The sequence below is a fragment of the Pelophylax lessonae genome (genome assembly GCF_965119305.1).
Source record: "Pelophylax lessonae genome assembly, chromosome: 4".
Taxonomy (NCBI): Eukaryota; Metazoa; Chordata; class Amphibia; order Anura; family Ranidae; genus Pelophylax; species Pelophylax lessonae.
This window is the reverse complement of record NC_138771.1, coordinates 98,339,359-98,362,736: the sequence shown is the minus strand read 5'-3', so window position 1 is coordinate 98,362,736 and position 23,378 is coordinate 98,339,359. Positions and strand designations below refer to the sequence as shown.

General features: G+C 45.0%; 1 protein-coding gene across 5 annotated transcripts in view; it reads left to right on the top strand.

The window, feature by feature from the left end:
* NEDD4 (NEDD4 E3 ubiquitin protein ligase) overlaps positions 1-23,378 on the top strand; it is a 519,020-nt gene that overhangs the window by 167,979 nt on the left and 327,663 nt on the right. For 2 of the 5 annotated variants that reach the window (XM_082253412.1, XM_082253411.1), the window contains exon 1: positions 6,238-8,064. The exons of 2 other annotated variants lie outside the window; for them this stretch is intronic. In XM_082253412.1, coding sequence (XP_082109538.1) covers positions 6,496-8,064 — 1,569 coding nt within the window. In that variant the 5' untranslated portion in view covers positions 6,238-6,495. One more of the 5 variants, XM_082253415.1, reaches the window with a different exon arrangement.

The following is a 23,378-nucleotide window of genomic DNA, read 5'->3' as shown; positions in this document are numbered from 1 at the left end:
AAAAAGGGAAAAATATTGCTATTTTTGCAAAATTTACGCTCTTTTTTTGTTTATAGCGCGTGATCAAAAAATCGCACAGGTGATCAAATACCGCCAAAAGAAAGCTCTGTTTGTGGGAAAAAAAGGACGCCAAATTCGTTTAGGTACAGTGTCGCACGACCGCGCAATTGTCCGTTAAAGTCACGCAGTGCCGAATCGCAAAATACCCTCTGGTCGTTTAGCAGCCAAATCCTCCGGGGCTTAAGTGGTTAAAGGTTTCACAGGGGGGAAGAGTACCCTTCTTCTGTAGGCTGCTATGGGCAAGGAACCTCGTCATAGATGTGGGCCCTACTTCTCGGCTCATAAGAAGTTTTTTTGGCCCTCTGCGTCAACTTACAAGGGCTCAAAGCCTTTCAGGGCCTGCTCTGGAGGATCCAAACGAACCTGGTCTGGCAAGCCAAGAGCAGGCTTCTCCAGACCCACAGAACGGAAGGTGCATCCTCACCTGTATTGTGGAAGGAGGGATGTCTTCGCAGGTTTCTGGACCCGTGGACTTCCCTGGTACAAGACAAGTGGGTCCAGGAAGTAATTTGGTCCAGCTACAAGATCGAGTTTTGCACTTGTTCCCTCTGGCAGACGCCACAGACGCACTGGTGGCCCTATAGGGTCAGTAACGCCTGATTTACACCTTCCCTGCTCTCAAGCTTTTGCCAAGACTTCTATACATGATTGAGGCAGAATGGATTCCGGTCATCTTAGTGGCTCCAGACTGGCCTCGCTGGGCTTGGTACTCTCTGGTGCGGCTGATTGCCGACGTTCCTTGGAGGCTTCCTCCCAGGGGGGATCTGCTATCCCAAAGGCCGATCCTCCATCCTGCTTTACTGTCGCTGGCTTTGACGGCTTGGCTGTTGCACGCCAGGTGCTGATTGATGGAGGTTTATCTGAGTTGGTGATCCCTACGCTGTTAAAAGCTAGGAAATCTACATCAAGGAAGATCTACCATCGTTTGTGGAAGATGTACATTGTGCGGTATGAGTCTCTTGAAGTTCATCCTCACTCCTTCTCAGTGGCTCAGATTTTGACCTTCCTTAAATTGGGCTTGAGTACCATCAAGGACCAGGTGTCAGCTTTGGATATCTTCTTCCAATGACCCTTGGCCACACACTCCCTGCTGTGTACCTTTCTTCAGGGTGTCAGGTATTTGGTTCCTCTAGTGCAGTCTCCGTTTCCGCCTTGGGACCTCAATATGGTGCTTTTGGTCCTCCAGAAGCCTCCCTTTGAGAATCTTTGGAAAATTCCCTTGCTTACACTGTCTCAGAAGGTGGCTTTTTTGGTGGCTATTACCTCTCCCCGCAGGGTGTCCGAACTGGCGTTATCCTGTCGTTCACCTTACCTGGTGATTCACAGAGACGAGGTGCTTCTTCGCTCCTGTCCGTTGTTTCTCCCAAAGGTTGTCTCTGATTTTCATTTGAATGAAGACATTGTGTTGCCTTCCCTGTGTCCCAGGCCTAAACATCCGAAATAAATTGCCTTGAATGCTTTGGATGTGGTCCGGGCAATTTGGGTGTATCTTGCAGAGTCTTTTTGGAAGTCAGACTCGCTATTTGTGCTAACGCATGGGCCTCAGAAAGGGTTGTCCGCTTCCTCTTCAACCATTTCCAGATGCATCAGACAGACTGTTAGTCAAGCCTATTCCATCAGGGGCGCACTCTACTCGGACGCTTAGTGCCTCCTGGGCCTGCCATCATCAGGCGTCAGTGACGCAGGTTTGCAAGGCGGCCACCTGGTCGTTGGTGCACACTTTCACAAAGTTTTATAAAGTGGATGTGTTGGCATCTGCGGATGCTTCTTTTGGCCGCTAGGTTTTGCAGGCTGCTGTTTTACATTACTTTTAAGACATCCCAATGGTTATGAAGATCAGGAGCTGTTCCGTCAATGAACGAAAGAGAAAATGGGATTTTTGATTTACCGTAAAATCCATTTCTCTGAAGTTCATTGACGGACACAGCACCCACCCCTCTGTGGAGTTGTAATTCTTCTGACACTGCTTGTAAAAAAAACGTTTTCCCTACAAATAAAGCTTCTTTTGATGCTATATGATCACCTCTGTGGGTTTTTTTGTGCTATATATACAAAAAAATGACAATCTTGAAAAAAAAAATGTTTTACTTTCTGCTATAAAACACATTCCATTAAGAAAAAATTAACAAATCCAATTTCTTCATCAATTTAGGCCAAAATGTATTCTCAATTGTTTTGGTTAAAAAAAAAAATCCCAATAAGTGTATATTGCTTGGCGCAAAAGTTATAGCCTCCAAAAACTATGGGATTTATTTATGGAATTTGTATTTATTTTTATTTTTTTACTAGTAAAGGCGGCGATCATCGTCTTATCCTAAAAATATGCACGGTCACTGTACTAATGACACTGGCAGGGAAGGGGTTAACATCTAGGGCGATCAAAGGGGTAAATGTGTGACCAACATGATACTGTGTTCTGTTTTTACTAAGCAATATGCTGTTTTTTACTTCCTGCTTTGCAGGAAGAAAAATAACAGCACATTGCTGCTGTCAAAAGAGAGCCCTGCGTTTGTTTACCTACACGGGGCTCTCTGCATTAATATCTGGACCGGATCGTCGGGTGCCAACGACCAATCAGCGGCTGGCACCCGCTGATTAGTTTGTGCGGCAGCCAATCGCAGCATAGCCAGGGCGTACTCCCTACTCCAGCATTCAAATCATGTACCAGGTACGTGATCCAGCACAGAACAGCTTCCTTGCCGCCGAATATGTATGGTAGGCAAGCAGTTAAAGTTCATTTGCATTTATGCAAAAGGTGGATTAGGCATTTGCCGACCAGCCGCTGTAGTTTTACGGTGGCAGGTCGACGCTTCGTGTAACTGATAGTGGGGGCATGCTTGCGCCGCCGGAGGCGTGAACAGACGCCAATTGGCCAGAGGGGGAGGCAGTCAGTGGGTCCGGCGGATACGGTGTACTCCCGCCACCTGCGATCGCTCCCCGTGGAGACAGAACGGCGGTCTGCCGATGTAAACAAGGCAGACTGCTGTTCTGTTAGTGATGAACACAAGGATTCTGTCTTCCTCCGATTTAGCAACACAGGTCAGGTCTCTGTGTTCATCCAGCAAGTCCATCCCCCACACAGTTAGAAAGCATCCCCTTGGGACACATTTAACCCTTTGACGCTCCTGGTGTTAACCCTTTCCCTGGCAGTGCCATTAGTGCAGCTATAGTGCATATTTTTAGCACTGATTACTGTAGTAATGTCACTGGTCCCCCCTAAAAGTGTAAAAAATGTCAGGTGCCTGATCTGTCCGCCGCAATGTCGCAGTCCCCCTAAAATCGCTGATCGCTGCCATTACTTGTAAAATTGATAAAAATTACATAAATCTATCCCCTAGTTTGTAGACAGGATAACTTTTGCTCAATATTCACTTATTGGGATTTTTTTTAAACAAAAATATGTGGCAGAATACATATCGGCCTAAATTGATGAAAAAATACGATTTTTAAATTTTTTTATTTGGAATATTTTATAGCAGAAAGTAAAAAATATTGGGTTTTTTTCTTTCAGAATTGTCACTCTTTTTTGTTTATAGCACAAAAAATAAAAATCTGAGGTTATCAAATACCACCAAAAGAAAGCTCTATTTGTGGGAAAATTTTTTTTATTTAAGTACAGCATTGCATGACCGCACAAATGTAACTCAAAAAATAACTCAGTGCCGTATCTCCAAAAAATGACCTGGTCATTAAGGGGGTAAAACCTTTCGGTCCTTAAGTGGTTAAATTGTACCCTAGTTTTTTTCTTTATCGTACCCTTTAATTTGTATTTATGTTCTGCTTATATTCCCATGCTCAGCAAGATTGAGGCTAGAACAGGTAGGGGCAGCATTGTAAGCCAATCAAGCTTTATGCATTGAGCAGGCTGGTGTATAAGGGAGAGCTCCCTTTGATATCCAGTTATATACCAAGGTACACCACCTCCCCCAAAAAAAAAAAAGTAAATAAAGGAAAAAGGAGGGCTGTTCATACAAAGGAGGGGTGTAGAAGAGGGATCATATATTTGAGGTTGAAGATCCACTTTACTCTGTAAGAAATGTATACAGATTCTGACTGTATACTTCCTTTTACCACTAGATGTCTCCTTTGTTTCATTTTATTTCAAGTGTGCGTTCTGAGTCAAATTATTTCCGATAGTTTGTCAAATTTCTGTGCTGTAACTGGTCCAATGTAAAAAAAAAAAAAGGCACAGATGATTAGCTGAAAAAGTTTATTTTATATTTTTTTTAACAATTTTGTTTTACCCAAGGTAGATGGCGTTTGGCTGTACTACATATAGTTCTGTTCATTAGGATAGATAAATTATTTTAATGCTTCATTATTTTCACAAGTTCATTTTCTCCTAAACATATTAATTTCACCTAAACAAAACATTTTTTTTTTTATTTACACAGAATATATATTTAACTATTGAAAGCCCCTTTTTGTCACAAAGTATTTCTGTATCGCTACCTTAAATTGCACCTAATACTGCTTCTTTGAAACTTCACAGCTATTAAAAGCCTGAATTTAGACACCAAAGAGTCACTGGGGTTTATTTAATAAATCTGAGTGCAAATTCAGGCTCACGTCTGCATAGAAACCAATCGGCTTCTAACCTCAGCTTGTTCAATTAAGTTTTGGAAATACAACCTGGAAGCTGATTGGTTTCAATGCAGAAGTGAGCCTGATTTTGCACTCTCCAGCTTTAGTAAATAAACCCCACAGTTATCAGAGAGATGAATTGAGACATGAGAGATCTTTGTGAATTTAAACTGACCTTTAATACCTTAAAAAGTGTGTGTGATAAATATAACATGCATGCGGTATATTGATCGGATCCATGCAGTAGCACTCTTAGTAAACTTAAAAAAATCTATTTTAGATTGTAAAAAAAGAATAAAACAACACATTAAGGCTCCTTTCACACGAGCGTTCTGCCAGGCGGGCTCTGCTTTGCTCAGCGGGGGATCGATCTGCTGATCCCCGCTGAGCAGGTGGATGACAGATCCGTCTCCGCTCACTGTGCTGAGACGGACCTGTCAGAGCCCCGCTTTCCTCTATGGGGTAATCGAATAAAAATGAACCGTCTGTCTAATTTCATCCGATCCGCCTAACGGATGGAAAATAGGCAGTGGCTGTTGGAAAAGGATGGAAAATTTAGTCAGGTCAATGTGGACGCCATCACGCCATCCAGCAGTATAGAAGTGTTCTGGAGGCGATTGGTTAAGTTTGTGAGTAAAATGTATGCTATCTATTTGGATTTTAATAAACGTTTTTAGTGGTAATGCAAAAGGTCGGTGCGCCCTTCTCTTGTTGTTGCCTTTCAGTGTTTTTGGATGGAAAATAGGGTTACCATCCGTTTCATGGACAGGAATGAGTAGCAGCAGGTGTCAGCGGACATGTCACCGCTGACATCTGCTGCCCTATAGGGGGAATAGAGCATCCAATAAGGTCCGCCTGAAAAACTGACAGGCGGACCTGATCGGAAAAACTGTGTGAAAGGGGCCTAAGAGCATTATGCTTTTGTAATTTGAACCCTAAAATAGTATTGTAATATTAGGCAAGATTACTCCAAACCAACTAAAAATAACTAGAATAATGTTAACGTAAGGAATGATGTTTAAAGAATGATATAGTTCTGCTTTAAGAATTCTTTACTTTTTGTGCTTCAAACTTGTATATTTGTAAAATGTAAATGACTGCTTTCAGGAGAACATTTACCTCTGCTGTTAATACTACATTGTAATTAACTTTAACAGCAGGCATGTTTTTTACCCTTTATGCTGGAATCTGAAATTCAAATGAATACCAGTGGTTTCTTGCATAGCAGAATCTTCAATAGTTTCCTATTATGGATAGTTTTTGGTAATTGAATCCCAACTTTGATACTCAATTATGTGGAACTCCTTTCCCTGCTACTTCCTGTAACACTATATGTATGGGTAAAAATATTAGAGGCTGTGCACTGCACTGGGAAATTCAGACACATCAATTCAGCTAGGACATGTGTTCAGCCTGGGAGACTCGAGCTAGAAAGCACAGTTAGACTTGAACACAGGAATGGTGTTGTTTTTGGGAAGGACTCATTCATGCACATTGGAGAAGGTATAATTAAATCAATCTTGGCAGTGTTTCAGCCAGTTGCAACAGCAGAGCTGGGCTTAAAGGTCGTTCGAAATCAAGTGCTTGGTAAGTGAATGCAGTTGGAGTACAAGCAATCCAAGACGATTTAGAAACCGTGGAGTCAGGAATGGTTTGTTTGTTTCATGACGTGCTTTGCTTTACCCCGTGGCTCATCATTTTCCTGTGTTTGACTGGAACACATGAGGCAGTTTTCAACGCTTTCCTATCGTGTATTGCAAACATTCTTCATGTTTTTCTGCTGCTTTTTGTGTGCTGCTGCAGAAAAGAAGAATTGCACATCTGAATTAATAATATGTTCAGAAAGAACAAATGGCACGTCGGTTAAGACTTCACTTTGCCACCCGAAGAAGCAACACCGATCCTCTGCCAGAAAGCTCAGAAAATGGCCTGGACAGCAATATTCACATGTGCTTTAGAAGATTTTCTCACTCATCCGCACCAAGTGTTATCCAGATGAGACTTTCTCCACGACAAACGATACAACTGTCATCTTCACCAGAAATCGTTCAGTCACATCAAGGTAATTCTGTTTCACCACCAAGCAAGAAGAGCACATCGTTGCAGATTTCTTTACAGCCCAGCAGAAATAGTAGATGTCATCAATCTGACAACACAGACCTTGCTACGGAAGACATTTCTTTCGTCAGTGCTTACCAGGATGGGATTAATTGTAGTTCTAATGTGAGCAAGAATTATAGCTGTCACCCAGTCCTAAATGACAGTAGTTTGCCAAATAGCACCTCCACTGAGAACTGCAGTTTGTGTAGCGTTGCAACCAGTGACAATGGCTCATTTAGTAGCAATAGTAGTGACTATGGATCATGCACAAGTACTGCAAGTGACACTGGTTCATGCACGAACAGTGTTCTAAGTGACACTAGTAGTTGCACACATTCTTTAAGTGATGCCAGTTATGTTAGTAATTTGCTTAGTAGCAATGCATCCTGTATGAATGCAGAAACTATTCCTACCAAAAGCAATAGGGTTCGACAGGTATTGGCTAGGTGCAAAAGTACATTTCCATTTGATCAGGATGAGTTAGTCAAGGAGGTGAACATGGCAAACCTTCCATCAAGGAAGAAAACCAAACTTCCTCTGAGGCGCTGTTCTTCATTGGTAATCTTTCCTCGCAGCCCTTCTGAGACGCCACCGACCTCTCCGACTAGTCCGTGCCCTCCATCCAATAGAGGCCCCTATCAAACATCGTATCAGTTAATGCTTTGTTCTAATGAGCTTCCGCAAAATGAGGAACAGGCATCATCTAAGGGTTTTCTTTTAACAGCAGTTAATGGAGTTCGACTTTCCAAAAATACTTGCACTATAGGTGAAGTTAGAGATGTTAAACCACTTTACTTGAATGACTCATTACTAGAGAATCCCTGTCCTTCAGATGGTCTTCAAAAAACTGACACTTCAGAGGACGGATTACCTTTTATTTCAGTACATGTTTCTCACCAGAAACCATCAGCCGCCAATGAATCTCTCAAAGACCATACCGTACCGAACATCCATGAAGGGGAGGTCCGGCCCAACAGAAGAGCTCATTCACAACGACATATACGCCTGTTGCGCAGTAGTTCTGCTTGTTCTCCTTCAAGTAAAGGAACAGAACGCCAAATTAATATGCACGGAGACTGGGGACACAAAAGTATACCAAGCAATAAATCAAATCACATTTTCCAAAGGAGTATATCTGAAGGGCCTCCTCCTAAACTTTCTTCTTCTAGTCTTAAGTATAATTGTCCAAAATTGGGTTCATCCCATTTGCACATTCAGTTTGCACCTGGAAGAGAAAGTAGGATAAGTAGCTTTAAAAGACAGTTTATTAAAAACCCTTCCTCAAATGTGCCTGGTAAGCCATCTGTGAAATGCCACAAGGTAGGTACTTTCTGTTCTTATACTGAGTGGTTGTCTTTTTATTGCATGTGTAGAGACCTAATAAATATGTACTTAACGGCTTCAAAAGCTGGAAGCAAATAGGCATTTGTTTTCAACATTAAATGAAAAAGGACGTATTTGATATTGTATATGTCCTTGTTTTAGTTATGATTTATACGATTTTTTAAATTCCATTTGTGCAAATCATATGTTTTCATTTGAAATAGTCATCGCTATAAATTTTTACTATCATTGTTTACCTGTATCTCATAGGATTAATTAAAATTCGCTGTAAAAAAGTTATTCTTTCCCTTGGGTTTTACATTTACTGTATGTAGTACTGAGGAATTACACCATAATTAAAATGCCTTTTTAAATTTGCATTTATTGCTTGACCTTTTTAGTATAATGTGTGTGTGTGTGTGGATATGTATGTGTGTGTGTGTATATATATATATATATATATATATATATATATATATATATATGTACACTATGACTGTCATTTTGTTCAGTCCAGCTCTAGCACAGCATTGTAGCTTAGTTAAAAATAAACAGCTCCCAAAATATTTCTCTTGACTCCAGTTAGTCTGGCCATGTATACTGATATTCTGAGGGTGGGTTCAAATTTAACAAGTTGATATTAGAGCAGCATTTAGTAATGCTAGCTATCTGTACCCAGCAGTCATGAAATTAAATCAGTGCTTTGGTCAATGCCTGCTCTTACTGAAAGGTCTGTTCGTTCTTCACTTGTGTGCCCAGGTTTAAGCCTCTAGTAGCATCATATCAATTTCCCCCGCTTCAATAATCAACAGCTTGTTAAGGGCGGCTTTCTGAAATTCAGCGTGTAATGTGACCTGTTACTGTATGTGTTTGTTTCACCATTATTCTGTAAAGTGGAGATCAAATATAAAATGTACCCATGACTACAAATAACACTTTTTAAATGTAGTTACTAGTTAACAGTATAAAGTGAAGATATTAAAAATCTGCAACACTTACAATTCAGCTAATTTGCTCCTTGTAAACATGCTAAAGGAGTTGTATGTATTAGACCCCGTTCACACTGGGGTGACTTGTCAGGCGACCTGGTCGCCTGACAAGTCGCCGTGGGTCACCTGTCATAGAGTAGCACAGGACCCGTTCTAATAGGAGCGACACAAGTCGCTCCGACTTAGAAAAAGGGTCCTGTACTACTTTGGGGCGACCTGCATTGACTTCAATGATATGAAGTCCGTGCATGCCGCTCCGAGGTCGCGGTGCGAGCTGTGCACCGCGACTTCACAGGTCGCCCCGGGAAGTCGGGTCGCCTGTATGTGAACCTGCTCTTAAGATAAAAAACCTTCTGTGTGTAGCAGCCTCCCCAGCATCCCCTAAGGCTTTGTTTCCACTGCTGCGGCTACAGAGTCGTAGTACTTCTAGCGCGACTCTGTAGTGTTACTTGTTCGCGGCTTTCAGTGCTACTTGTCCCTCATAGAAGGAAGTCGCACTGAAGTCGGCCCAAAAGTAGTGCACAAACTACTTTTCAAGTCGCCGCAACTCAAGTCACGGCAGTTAGAACGGGCCAAATGGAAATTAATGACTTTTGACTTGCTGTGCGTCTTGACATGTGTCAAGTCACACAGCAAGTCGCAACAGTGGAAACGGAGCCTAATACTTACCTGTGCCCCATCTCTGTCCAGCAATGTCCATAAATCCCTCAGCTGTCCGGGACTCTCCCTCCTGATTGGCTGAGACACAGCCGCTGTGCCATTCTCTCCCGTGGCTGTCAATCAAAATCAGCCAATCAGGGTAGAGAGGGGGCGGGGCTGAATGGCAGCTCTGTGTCTGAATGGACATACGGAGCTGCAGCCCTGCTCGGGTGCCCCCAGGGGCCATGAGCAGCAACAAGGAACCAGAGAAGAGGAGGATTCAGGCTGCCCTGTGCAAAACCAACTGAACCGAGGAGGTAAGTACAACATGTTTTGTTATTTTTTTTTTTTTTAAACTAAACTTTACAATCACGTTCCTTGCTAAGTTCCAACCACCATCATTCCTTTTTCATCTGTGAGTAATTCTGTTAAGCACACTAGATACTATACAAAAATTGTATATGGCCAAGAATGTTGCCAACCTACTTTTTCACTTTTTGTTCATTGATGGACACAGGTTCATATCTTCATTTGACAGATGGGTTATGCTGCTCTTCCTAGGAGGAGGAAACTAGGCGGAAAAGGATTAACAAAGCTTAACTACACCTATAGGGCAGTCCAAGGTGGTATACTCCTACTTTCTGCTCTAGGGTCTCAGTTTTTTTCTGCCTAGTCAGGATTAAGGACTGAGCATTTTTTTTTTAAACTGAACTTTTTTTTTTTTCTTTTCTCTACAATCAAGCTGTTCCTGTGACAACTACAATCTACTGCCAGACTGGATGACGCACTGGATATCATAGATCCTTACAGTCGTCCCAGTTTGGCCAGCGCGTGCGTGCAGGCCTCAGCTCCACGTTAGGTCGGCCCTGACATGGTCCCACGGGAGGGACTGGCCTGCGAGTGGGACACCTCGCGAGGACGCACATTACCTGATCGTGGCCAGAGTCGCAGCGTTCCTTTGGGCTGCAGCACCCCCCTTTCTTTCTCTCCCTCTGAAAATTTGGGGTGGACGCGGGGCCCTCCCAAGGTCGGAAGGTCTCCCAGGGTCTTTCCCACCAAAATTCCTCCCCCCCTCACTAGCGGGGTTCACCATGTATGGGGTTCCCTCCCCCACTTCCGTGGGGTGTGCTGGTTACCTTAACAGTGTATGATCTGTCACCTTAATGAGGTGAGTTGGGCCTTTAAGGTGGGGTGTAAATATATAGTCACACCTGGGCCGCTCCGTGTTGGTGAGCGGCCGGATGCCTACCTTGGGGTACTGTGGCGAGTTCCTACGAAGCCCCCCTGATTGTGTGCTTGTCGCATGGTGTCCACGCACCGCCATCATTTTCTTGTGGCCGCATGTGCGGCCATTTGGCAGCCATTTTTCCAGAGTCAGCGGCCATGTTTGTGGTGGCTCTATTGAGAGTGGTGGCCAATTCCTTGTAGCCGCGCGTAGAGACGCTTGATGGGCGGCCTCTTGTGACAGCACAGCTGTTTCCTGTTCCTTCGGATCGGTATTCTGCAGGCTTGGCACTCATTCTTAGTTTCTCCCTGCTCTGCTGAGACACGGTGGTGGTGAATCCTGAGCTGTATCTCCCGGCCTGTTCTTTCATTGCAGTGGTACTGGGACTTGTAGTTACACGGGTATCAGTGTTGCTGGGTTGTTTCTTTTTTTCACAGCCTATTGTATACATTTTACTTTGATTCTTTCCTCTCAATGTGGCACCAGGGTATCATGGAGCCTGTAGAACATGTCTCACCACCGGACACACTCTGAGGGGTCCTCGGGGTCCCCCTCTGCTATGGCAGCCATGAAGGTGATCCTGCAATCTTTAGTGTCTAAAGTGGACATGGTCCTACAGAAAAGACTTGGCAAAAAGCACCCTCAGCCTTCACCTATTTCCTCTGCCTCCTCAAACTCTGAGGCTGATTTGGGTGTCATGGACGCAAGTCATCCCAAGGGGTCCGCATCTACGCACTTCGAGTGCTCTGATAATAAGAATAATTCCTCTTCCATTACCTCTGCGCAACAAAAAGCGCTTGTAGAGGCACTGATTGTGTCAGTGCGAGAAACTTTAAAAATGGAGGACTCAGCAGATGCTGTGTCGGCTTCACTTGTGTAATTTGGCACCCACAGGCCATCCAGAGTAAATAAAGTGTTTCCCTTCCCTGCCTATTTTTATGAGATTTTCGCTAGTCAGTGGGGGTCCCCGAAACGCATGGCTGGGATACCGAAGCGTTTCACTAGGAGATATCCTTTTGAAGATTCCCTTTTAAAGAAACTGACAGTGCCACCGGTGGTAGACTCTCAGGTTTCTAGTCTGACTATAAAGTCACGTTACTACCAGTGGAGGACCCTTTTTTCCTTTAAGGATCCTGCTTATAGGAAGGCTGAATCCTTGGTCCGCCATCTTTTTACAGTGGCGGGTTTAATTCTAAGACCAGTGTTTGTCATAACCTTGGTCTCTCAGACCTTAAGAGCGGGCAAAGCTTTTATGCCAGGATTTGAAAAAGGGTCAGCATCCTCATAAAATGGCGGAGCTGGCGGACCAGTTAATACAGGGGTTGCAATATATTTGTGATGCCTCCTTGGATGCACCCCCGTTAACCTGCAGGGTGTCAGGGAAAATGGTGACTTTACGCCGCATAATCTGGTTGAAATGTTGGTCTGCGGACCAAGCCTCCAAAAAGGTTCTGACAGATCTTCCCTTTGTAGGGGAGTGCCTGTTCGGAGCCTCCATGGAAGAGATCATAAAGGATCTCACGGGAGGCAAGAGCACTTTGCTTCCGCAGGTTACTAAGAACAGAGAGCCTCGCCGCAAACGTGGTCATGTTTTTTCGGCTCACAAGTGGCCCTTTCGTCCCACGGGGTCGCAGGACAAGGGTTCTAAATCCTCTGGTTTCAAGAGACCCTGGGGTGGTAAGTCCAAGGCGGGCTCCTCTGGCCTCGCATATAAGTACTTCTCCGCCTGAAGAGATGCCCTGACCCGTTCCAGGGGTGGGGGTCGTCTTTCTTTCTCGATCCATGGACCTCGTTCATCCAAGACAAATTGGTACTCGAGTTGATTCGGTACAGTTACAAGATAGTTTTGATCCTTGCCCCCGGCAAGGTTCTTCCCTTCCAATTTGCGTCTGTCCGCGGATTGGTTTCAAGGCCTTCTAGGAGCGGTACAGGATTTGCTGTCACAAAGGGTAACAGTCCCAGTTCCAGAATCGGAACGTTTTTTTCAGGGGTTTTATTTAAAGCTCTTCACGGTACCCAGGAAGGAGGGCAAGGTTCGTTCAATCCTAGATCTCAAGGCCCTGAACCACTTTGTGCAGGTTCAGAAATTCAGAATGGAACCCATTCGCACAGTTGTGGCTTCTCTTCATCAAGGGGACTTTCTAGCATCCATTGACATCTAGGGCACCTACCTTCATATCCCGATCTACAGTGGGCATCAGCGTTTTCTTCGCTTTGCCATAGGTGAGGAGCACTATCAATTCATGGCGTTACCCTTTGGTCTAACCTCAGCTCTTCGGGTGTTCACAAAAGTGTTGGCTCTGGTGTTAGCCTTGTTCAGATTTCGGTACTGGGGTACCTGGATGATCTTCTTCTGAGGGCGGAATTGTCATCTGTCCTGAAGGAGGATCTGGACATCACAGTGAGAATTCTGCAGGAGTTTGGCTGGACTCTGAAACTCTGAAGTCAGCCTTGATCCCGTCCACCAAGTTGGACTTTCTGGGGCTGACTCTAGATTCAGCCTTAGCCCGGGTGTTTCTCCCAGAAACAAAACTCTTGAAATTGCAGCATACGATTCAGCTCCTGTTATCCAATCGCTGGTCGTCTCTCTGAACTTGTATGCACGGCTGTGGCATATATTAATCACCAAGGGGGCACCAAAAGTGCCCTAGCAGCCATAGAAGTGGTCGGTATTTTACAGTGGGCAGAACGCCTTGTTCCAGCGCTCTCTGCTGTGCACATGCTAGGGGTGGAAAACTGGCAGACGGACTACCTCAGTCTTCCTAAGGTCGTTTCAGGGTTCCACTTGAATGAGGACATTGTGTTGCCTTTGTTATGTCCTAAGCCAAAGCACCCAAAAGAGGTTGCTTTGCATTTTTTGGATGTGGTTTGGGCCATCAGGGTGTACTTTATGGCAACTGAGCCTATTCGGAAATCGGATTTCTTGTTTATTCTTACATTTTGTCCCCGTAAGAGGCAGGCTGCTTCTGCTGCGACCATTTCCAGATGGATCAAGCAAACAGTGGTTCAGGCCTATTCAATTAAGGGTCAGGTTCCTCCTTTTCCTGTTAAGCGCATTCCATGAAAGCGCTTAGTGCCTCCTGGCCCTTCCCTCATCAGCCGTCAGTGCTTCAGGCTTGCAAAGCGGCCACCTGGGCGTCTGTACACACATTCACCAAGTTCTACAAGATGGATATTTTTGCAGGCCGCTGTGGCAGAGTCTTCTGCCTCTTGAGGGTGTTTTTTTCTGGTAGGTGAGCGCCAGTTGTTCCCTGTTGAGCTCCTGGTTTACCTGATTGGCGAAGTTTAGCCCTTTTTTGGGGAATTTTGTTTATTGTTGTGTTTTTCCCGCCCCTCATGCTGATACTGCTTTGGGACATTTCATCTGTCAAATGAAGATATGAAGCTGTGTCCGTCAATGAACAAAAGAGAAAACTGGATACCGTAAAATCATTTTCTCTGATGTTCATTGACGGACACAGCAACCACCCCTCTGTGGAGTTGGGTTATGTATTCTTCTGACACTGTTACAAAACTGAGATCCTAGAGCAAGAAGTGGGAGTATGCCACCTGGGACTGCCCTATAGGTGTAGTTAAGCTTTGTTAACCCTATTCTGCCTAGTGTCCTACTCCTAAGAAGAGCAGCATAACTCATCTGTCAAATGAAGATATGTCTGTCAATAAACATCAGAGAAAAGGATTTTACGGCAAGATAAAAATCCAGTTTTTTAAGTTTCCTTTTTTTGCTGGGGGGAGGTGGGGTGTACCAAGGACATTAGCCATGTAACTAGTTTTAAAGTGTATCTACACCTAAAAGCAAAAAAAATATATTTGCAACTTAGCAGTCATTAGATATGGTGGCTTCTTTTTTTTTTCTTTCCAGGCTTATTTTCCTTTTATTTTCACCTGGTAAATCTACTAGTTATATACTTTCAGTGTAATACTCATACACTCACTACAGAACCCCACCCTTTTCCTCTTCTCAATACCATAGAGGGCTTGGTTCTGTAGTCTAATGTAATTATTAGTAGTTGGCGCAGGCAAAGAGCACAAGAAGGTATCAGCTCATAAGATTTCTGGAAAGATCAGCAGGTATTTTTTGAATTTAGTAAACAAATATAAAAAAAAAATATGTAATTGTATATTTAACAGACCAACCAGGAACTAAAGAAAATATGGTAATAGTTGGGGTTTATTTATATACACTATAAGTAGAACTAATGGCAAAACTTTTTTTCATTTTGGATAGACTAAGGGAGGGTTGTAACCCCTTTCAGGTTTTTTTTCTGGCATCTGTGTCCCTTCACCTCTTATACCATAACCACAATAGGTGTGTCACCAGAACGAGTTGGAAGATTTCCCCTTTGGTGTCAACCCAAACTTTGGGATTTTTTTTTACTTTTGATGACAATGATAAACAGGGCAGATAAAAAGGGTCAGTCTCCCTAATGAGGACACTGACAGGTGATCTAATTAGTGATCGACCGATATAGTTTTTTTTTAATACCGATATTTTGGTCATTGGATATTGGTATCGGCCGATATTTTCGGGCATGTAAAAAATGCGGAATGCAGCATTGATCGGGTCTTCCGTTCGACGGCCGTGCAGGCAGGATGTCCTGGGAGACCCGGGCTAGCCGCGGAAGGAGGCGGGAGGGGGGGGGGGGCGTCCCCTCCTGATCCTTGTAATGACAGCAAAGCAGCTTCTCAGCCGCATCGGTTGTCATTACAAGACATCCGACCCTCGGCTATGGACGTCGGTACCAAGGTGATGCCTCTAGCTGCAGGCATCACTCCGGTACAGCACTTTCCTGCAATATCGGTAACCTCAGGGGCCGATTCCGATATATCGGGGAAAGTGCATATCGGCCTCCGATAATCGGTCGATCCCTAATTCTAATCTTTCTCCACTTCATCCAAAACCTATATAAAAAGGTTTTACCTTTAGTTACAATCTAAAGTAAAACAAGGGTGGAGGGAAATATCTTTTGTTTGGAGTAGTTGAGTTGGAATAGCAGGGGACTGACAGTTGGGTTACTATTAGTCATTGGTCATTATGATGCATGTGCTCATTCGTTCCAGCTTGGGATGACCAAAATGGTCACTCACTCAGTTTTAATTTATTGCAGTTCAGTAAAATTAGTGGGGATGATGGTGCCAGCTACAGTGAAGGCTCTTTCATACAAGTTTGAGACCAGATATGCAATCATCTGTATGGAAAACTAGACCACCACCAACCATCAGTATGCTTCACTCACCCAATAACTTATAACGTACACGTTAATCTATTTACAGACATTGTTGTCAGTTGGAGGGAGATTTACTAAACTTGGAGCACTCCGAATCTGGTGCAGCTTTTAGCCAATGAGCTTCTAATATCAGCTTGTTCAATTAAGCTTTGACAAAATCTGGAAAAGGATTGGTTTCTATGCAGAGTTTTAGTTTTAGTAAATCTACCCCTTGGTGTCTTTGCATCAGTATTGCACTACAGTTCATCCGGTAAGTATTCACATCGCTTCACTTTTTTCCACATTTTGTTATGTTACAGCTTTATTCCAAAATGTATAAAATTCATTATTTCTCTTTCGTTTATTGACAGACACAGCTCCATATCTTCTTTGACACTTGGGTTATGCTAATTCCATAGGAGTAGGACACTAGGCAGAACAAATTTGACTACGCCCATAGGGCAGTCCCAGGGGGTATACTCCCACTTCCTGCTCTAGCTCTTCAGTTTTTTTCTGCCTAGTTAGAAGTAAGGACCTGGTTCCTTGCTGGGATCTTTGGTCCTGGCATTTTTTTTTTTTTAAACAGAATTTTTTTCTTGTTTTAATATTTCCTGTTCCTGTGAGAACTTCAATTAATTCGGTTCAACTCCATCAACTGCCGGACTGGGCGACAGACTGGATATTCTAGATCATTACAGTCTTCCCAGTCTGGCCAGCGCAGGCCTGAGCTCCGCCTTAGTTCAGCCGTGACATAGTCCCACTGGATGGGGACTGGCCGGCGAGTTAAACGCCTCACGTGGATGCATAGCCCTGATCACGACCTGAGTCGCAGCGTACCTCTGGCTTGCAGCATCCCCCATTCCAAAATGGGGAGGTGGTCTGCCTGGAGCGGTGCCCACCCGGTTCCATGGTGTGGTAAGTAGTGTCCCCCTCTCCCTTTTTGGTCCCTCGGGATGGACATGGGCCCCTCCCTGGGATGGTTGGACCCCTGGGTTCCCTTCCATTCCCCCCAGCCCATCTAACAGTCACAGTGGGTCTTTTGGCCTCAACCTTCACCCACCTTCAACCCCCGCCTCCCCCCCTCCCCGTCCCTGGGTGAGGTAGGAGCTGGCTTTGCCACTTGCTCCATTAGCAGGGGGGCTTGGATGTGTTTGTTGCTGACAGGCTGTCCGGATCGCACATAGGGGTCTTTGAGCTGGTTCCGGCCCCCTGGGGGTTAGGTACGGGCAGGGATGTCCGTTGGGCTCCCTGTGGCAGCTATTGGGCTGGGGGGAGCGGATGTATCATCTGTGGGTCTGCGCCTCACATGGTCAGATCAGGCCTGAAAATTTAGACCGTGGCTTTGCGGCCTACTTACTAGTATCCAAGTGCCTGACCAAGCTGTCCGAGCTGCTGATATAGCGGATGGTACTGCCGACGGATGTGCGTCTCACACTTGGTCAGCCACTCTGACAGCTCACCAAGCTGTCAGAGTGGCTGACCAAGCTGTCCGAGCTGTTGATCAAGCTGACAGAGCTGCCGGTGGACTCGCGACTCACGCGGCTGGATCAGGCCCCAAATTTAGGCCGCGGCTTTGCGGCCTACTCGTGGCTGACTGTTCAAACTGCTGACCAGGCTGTCCGAGCTGCTGACCGGGTTGATAGAGCTGCGAACGGGGCCATATGGTCTGCCTGGCACCCCCCCCCCCTGAAACGGGGGGCGCTGCATTTTTTTAGCGTAATATGTGGTCCTTTTTTGGACCTTTAGCTTGGGGTCTCCTTGCGGGACTGTGGTCGGCGACCTCCCCTGCTTATGTTCTCAGGGTGAGCTTAGCATATACTCTACTGGGTCTGCGTCCACGCACTTTGGGTGCTCTGACGGTGAGGATGACTCCTTTTTTACTGCACACTGCACATGTGCATACAGTGGCGCTGGTGGATGCACTGAATGTATCGGTGCGGGTAATTTTAAATAATAGGATGCAGCCATTACTGCGTCAGAAGCGCCTTTCCCCTTGGGGCCGCAGTTCCTCAAAAGTGGCAGAGGTTTTTTTTTTCCCGCTTACTGTGACAAGTTCGTCGCGATTCAGTGGAGTTGTTCTAACGGCAACATGGCGGTGCCTGAGTGTTTCGCTAGTATCCCTTGATGAGTCTCTGCTGAGTACGTGGGCAGTCCCACCTGTGGGGGTCTCTCAGGTCTCCAGGCTGAATGAATCTACCATAATTTCTGGACAAGGAGTCTCTGGATTTTAAACCATCCTTTTGCAGGAGAGTCGAGACTTTGGTTCGCCACATGTTTTACTGTGGCCAATTCGGTCCTTGGGCCGGTGTTCACCATAGCTTTGGTGTACCTGACTTTTCCAAATGGGCAGAATTTTTTTGCGCCAGGTTCTGAAAGGGGGAACAGCCTCTACCTGCCTTTGCGGAGCTGGTGGGCTTTTTGGTTATGGCTAATATACTGGTCTGCGGACCAGGCTGTCTAGAAGGCCTTATGTGATCTTCCTCCTGGAGGTTCCTGTGCAGGCCCGGTCTGGCATGCTAAGAGCGGGTCTTTCCAGACCTGTGGACAAGGCCTCTTCTGCCTGAAGGGGGGCCATCACCCGTGTTTGTGGTGGGGAAAGACGTCTTTGCTTCCTCCGGACCCGTGGACCTCCCTGATTCAAATAGGTGGATCCGTGATTTGATCGCCCCGGCTACAAGATCAAGTCTTCAATCTTCTCCTCTAGTGCGCTTCTCTCCTTCCACCTGTGTTTATCCCTAGACTCCCTTCCTGGTCTCTTCGGGGCGGTGAAAAACTTGCTACCAGAAAGGGGTGATTTTTCTTGTCTCAGAATCACAATGTTTGTTTCATGGATTTTATTCAGACATGTTTGCAGTGCCTAGGAAGGAAAGTGTGGTACATCCAATTTTGGATCTCAAGTTCTGAGCTGTTTTGTGTGGGTACAGATTTTTTGAATGGAGTCCATTCGTACGGTAGTGGCATTCCTACTTCAGAGAGATCTTCTGGCCTCTATCGATATTAACAAGGCTTACCGTGTTCTATGTCATCTGCATTTCCTTCGCTTGCGGTGGGCAAGGAGCATTGTCAAGAGGTCTCACCTTAGCCTCTTGGGCTTTCACGAGTGTTGGCCCCAGTGTTGGCATTGTTGCGTCCGCAGGGGATTGTTATACTGGAGTACCTGGGTCATCTTCTTTGACGAGCAGAGTCTCTGACTATTCTGACGGACAACCGGGAGATTACTGTGCGTACTCTGTAGGAGTTTGGTTGGAAATGTAATTTCCAGTTATTGGCTTTGGTTTCCGTTCACCTCGTTGGACTACCTGGGTCTGTTCTGGACACAGCCTCAGTCATGTTGTTCCTCCCATGGGTGTTTGGGCTTGTGGCACGGTCTTGGGATGCTCTGGCCGACGCCACTGACGCACTGGTGGCTACTTTGGGGCCGGTGTCGTCTGAAATCCGGCTTTCAACTTTTGGAACTTCTGCCAAGATTGACCCTCTTACGGTGCATTGTTCAATTCATTATCCGAAAATGGAATATGGAGTATGGCACAACTGCAAACCTACCTATACATGGCCATCCTAAACCTAAACTGACAGGCTGAGCAATAAGAGCATTAATCAGAGAAGCAGCCAAGAAACCCAGTTACTCTGGAGGAGCTGCAGGGATCCACGGCTCAGATGGGACAATCTGTCCACAGGACAACTTTTAGTCTTGTGCTTCACAAATCCTAAACTTTAATCTTCTGGTGAAGCCATTTCTTTGGTAATTTGGATGTATGCATTGGGTCCTTGTCATGCATAAAGATGAAGTTCCTCTTCATGTTCAGCTTTCTAGCAGAAGTCTGAAGGTTTTGTGCCAATATTGACTGGTATTTGGAACTGTTCATAATTCCCTCTACCTTGACTAAGGTCCCTTTTCCAGCTGGAAAAAAACATCCCTAAAGCATGATGCCGCCACCACCATGCGTCACTGTGGGTATGGTGTTCTTTTGGTGATGTGCAGTGGTGTTTTTGCGTCAAGCATATCTTTATGAATTATGGCCAAAATGTTCAACCTTTAATGTCATCAGACCATAACACATTTTCCCACATGTTTTTGGGAGACATCAGATGTGTTTTTGCAAAATTTAGCCAGGCTTGGATGTTTTTCTTCATAAGAAAAGGCTTCCGTCTTGCCACTCTAACCCATAGCCCAGACATATGAAGAATATGAGAGATTGTTGTCACATGTACCACACAGCCAGTGCATGCCAGATATTCCTGCAGCTCCTTCAATGTTGCTCTAGGCCTCTTTTCCCTGACCACTTTTCTCATCTTTTTATCAATTTTGGTGGGAAATCCAGTTCTTGGTAATGTCACTGTTGTGCCATATTTTCTCCACTTAAAGATTACTGTCTTCACTGTGTTCCATGGTATATCTAATGCCTTGGAAATTCTTTTGTACTCTTCTCCTGACTGATACCTTTTAACAATGAGATCCCTCTAATGCTTTGTAAGCTCTCTGCAGATGGTGGATTTTGCTGTAGAATGCGACGAAGAAAACATCAGGAAAGACCTACTAGAACAGTTGAACTTTATGTGGGGTTAATCAGAGGCATTTTAAATGATTGCAGGTGTGTACTGACTCCTATTTAACATGAGTTTGAATGTGATTGCTTAATTCTGACCACAGCTGTATCCCAAGTTATAGGAGGGTGTGCACATTTATGCAACCACATTATTTTAGTTTTTATTTTAACTCCCCCCTTAAAGATTTTAGTTTGTTTTTTAATTGAGTTGTACAGTTTATAGGTAAAAAAATTTTAAAGGCGGAAAAAGATTTGAAATGATTTATTTTTGCCATTTTTGTACATCAGAGAAACCTGACATTTTAAGAGGGGGGTGTAGACTTTTTATATCCACGGTAATTAATCCAATTGAGAATCTGTGGCAGGACTTGAAATTTGCTGTTCCCAGACGCTCTCCATCCAATCAGAGCTTGAGCTATTTTTATTTTGCAAAGAATGGGCAAAAATTTTACTCTAGATGTGCAAAGCTGGTAGAGACCAAAAAGACTTGAAGCTGTAATTGCAGCGAAAGGTGGTGCTACAAAGTATAGACGGGGGGATGTTTACAAATGCACGCCACACTTTTCAGATATTTGTAAAAAATGTTCAAAAACTATTTATCGTTTTCCTTCCACTTCATAATTATGTGCCAATTTGTGTTGGTCTATCACATAAAATCCCAATAAAATACATTTACAATTTTGATTGTAACATGACACAATATGAAAAATTTCAAGGGGTATAAATACTTTTTCAAGGCACTGTATATGATTTATATGAATTATGGCAATTAACACTTCTCTGTTTAGTATCACTTTAACCACTTGCCAATAGCCAGCAGTACATATACCGTGGCAGGATGACTGTGCCCCGCAAAATTACGTAACCGCTAGTGGGGGTGCACCCGCGATCGCTCCACGTGGAGACAGAATGGCGGTCTGCCGTTGTAAACATGGCAGACTGCTGTTCTGTCAGTAATGAACACAGGGATCCTGTGTTCCTCTTATTTAGGAACACAGGTCTCTGTGTTCATTCAGTGAATATAACCCCCACACCCGCACCCCCTAGGGACACATTTAACCCTTTGATCGCCTCTGGTGTTAACCCCTCCCCTGCCAGTGTCATTAGTGCAGTAAAAGTGCATATTTTTAGCGCTGATTACTGTAGTAATGTCACTGGTCCCTCCAAAAGAGTCAAAAATGTCAGGTGTCCGATCTGTCCGCCGCAATGTCGCAGTCCCGCTAAAAATCGCTATTCGCCACCATTACTAGTTAAAAAAAAATATATATATATATCTATATATATAGATATATATATATATATATCTATATATATATAGATATATATATAAATAAAAATGACAATGTTTCCCCTAGTTAGTAGATCTTCATACACTTATTGGGATTTTTTTTACCAAAAATATCTAGCAGAATTCGTATTGACCTAAACTGATGAAAAAATTTGATTTCTCTTTCGTTTGATGGACACAGCTCCATATCTTCTTGACCGATGGGTTTATGCTGCTCTCCATAGGAGTAGGACACTAGGCGGAAAAAAATTTGACCACACCTATAAGGCAGTCCCAGGGGGTATACTCCCACTTCCTTCTTTAGGACTTCAGTTTTTTTTTTTTCTGCCTAGTCAGGAGTAAGGCCCTTGTTCCTTGCTGGGATCTCTGGTCCTAGCATTTTTCCTTTTTAAACAGAATCTTTTTCTTATTTTCTGTTCCTGTGAGAACTACTATAAACTGCCGGACTAGGCGACGGACTTGATATCCTAGATCCAGACGGTCTTCCCAGTCTGGCCAGCGAGCACGACCTGACCTTAGCTCCGCGCTGCGTTGGCTGCGACATAGCCCCACGGGACGGGGACCCGCCATTCACCGATTCCTAGCTCCCCCCCCATCCTGGGGAGGCCATGCCTGATTTTTATGGTGGGGGTGTCGAGCAGGTGCTGGGGGCCTGGGGGGGGGAGGGTGTGTGGTCCTGGTGGGGGTCCCTAGAGGGGGGCCCCCTTTGCTGTCCAAATGTACCTGGTGGTCCTTGAAGGATCCTGGGAGCCACGTGCAGCCGCCATTTTGTTGTGGATGGCTGCTGTATCGGCAGCCATGTTTGTGTAGTGCAGCGGCCATTATCAATCGGCGGCCATGTTTTTGGAGCCTATAGGGCGGTGATTCGGCGGTGGGCCTCTAGTGGCAGTTCTATGAACTTCCTCTCTGATCACCGCACAGCATGCAGCCTGACACTCTGCATCCACATCTGAGAACGGGGTGGTGAGTCCCTGTGGGGGGTTATTTGGCTCTATTTGCTGCTGTAGCGATCTTGGTGCACTGGGACTTGTAGGACCGCTGATTCAGCGGTAGGTTGGTATTTTTCACAGCAGTTTTACACATTTTTTCTGGCGGTTTCAGGTTAACCCATGGAGTCCCTGGAGCACGTGTCACCACCTGACCCCCTCTGAGGCTGCGGGGTCCCAGTCCGCCCTGTCTTCTATGATGGCGGTCCTCCAGTCACTGGTGTCTAAAGTAGATTTGGCCCTCAAAAATTGGACGAGTTTAAAGCACCCTCTGCCTTCCCCTGCATTCTCTGCTGCCTCAGATTCTGAGGTGGATTTGGCCACCGCGGATGCAGGTCACCCTACTGGGTCTGCGTCCACGAACCCTGAGTGCTCTGATAGTGAGGATGATTCCTCTTCCACTACAGTCGCGCATGAAAAGGCGCTGGTG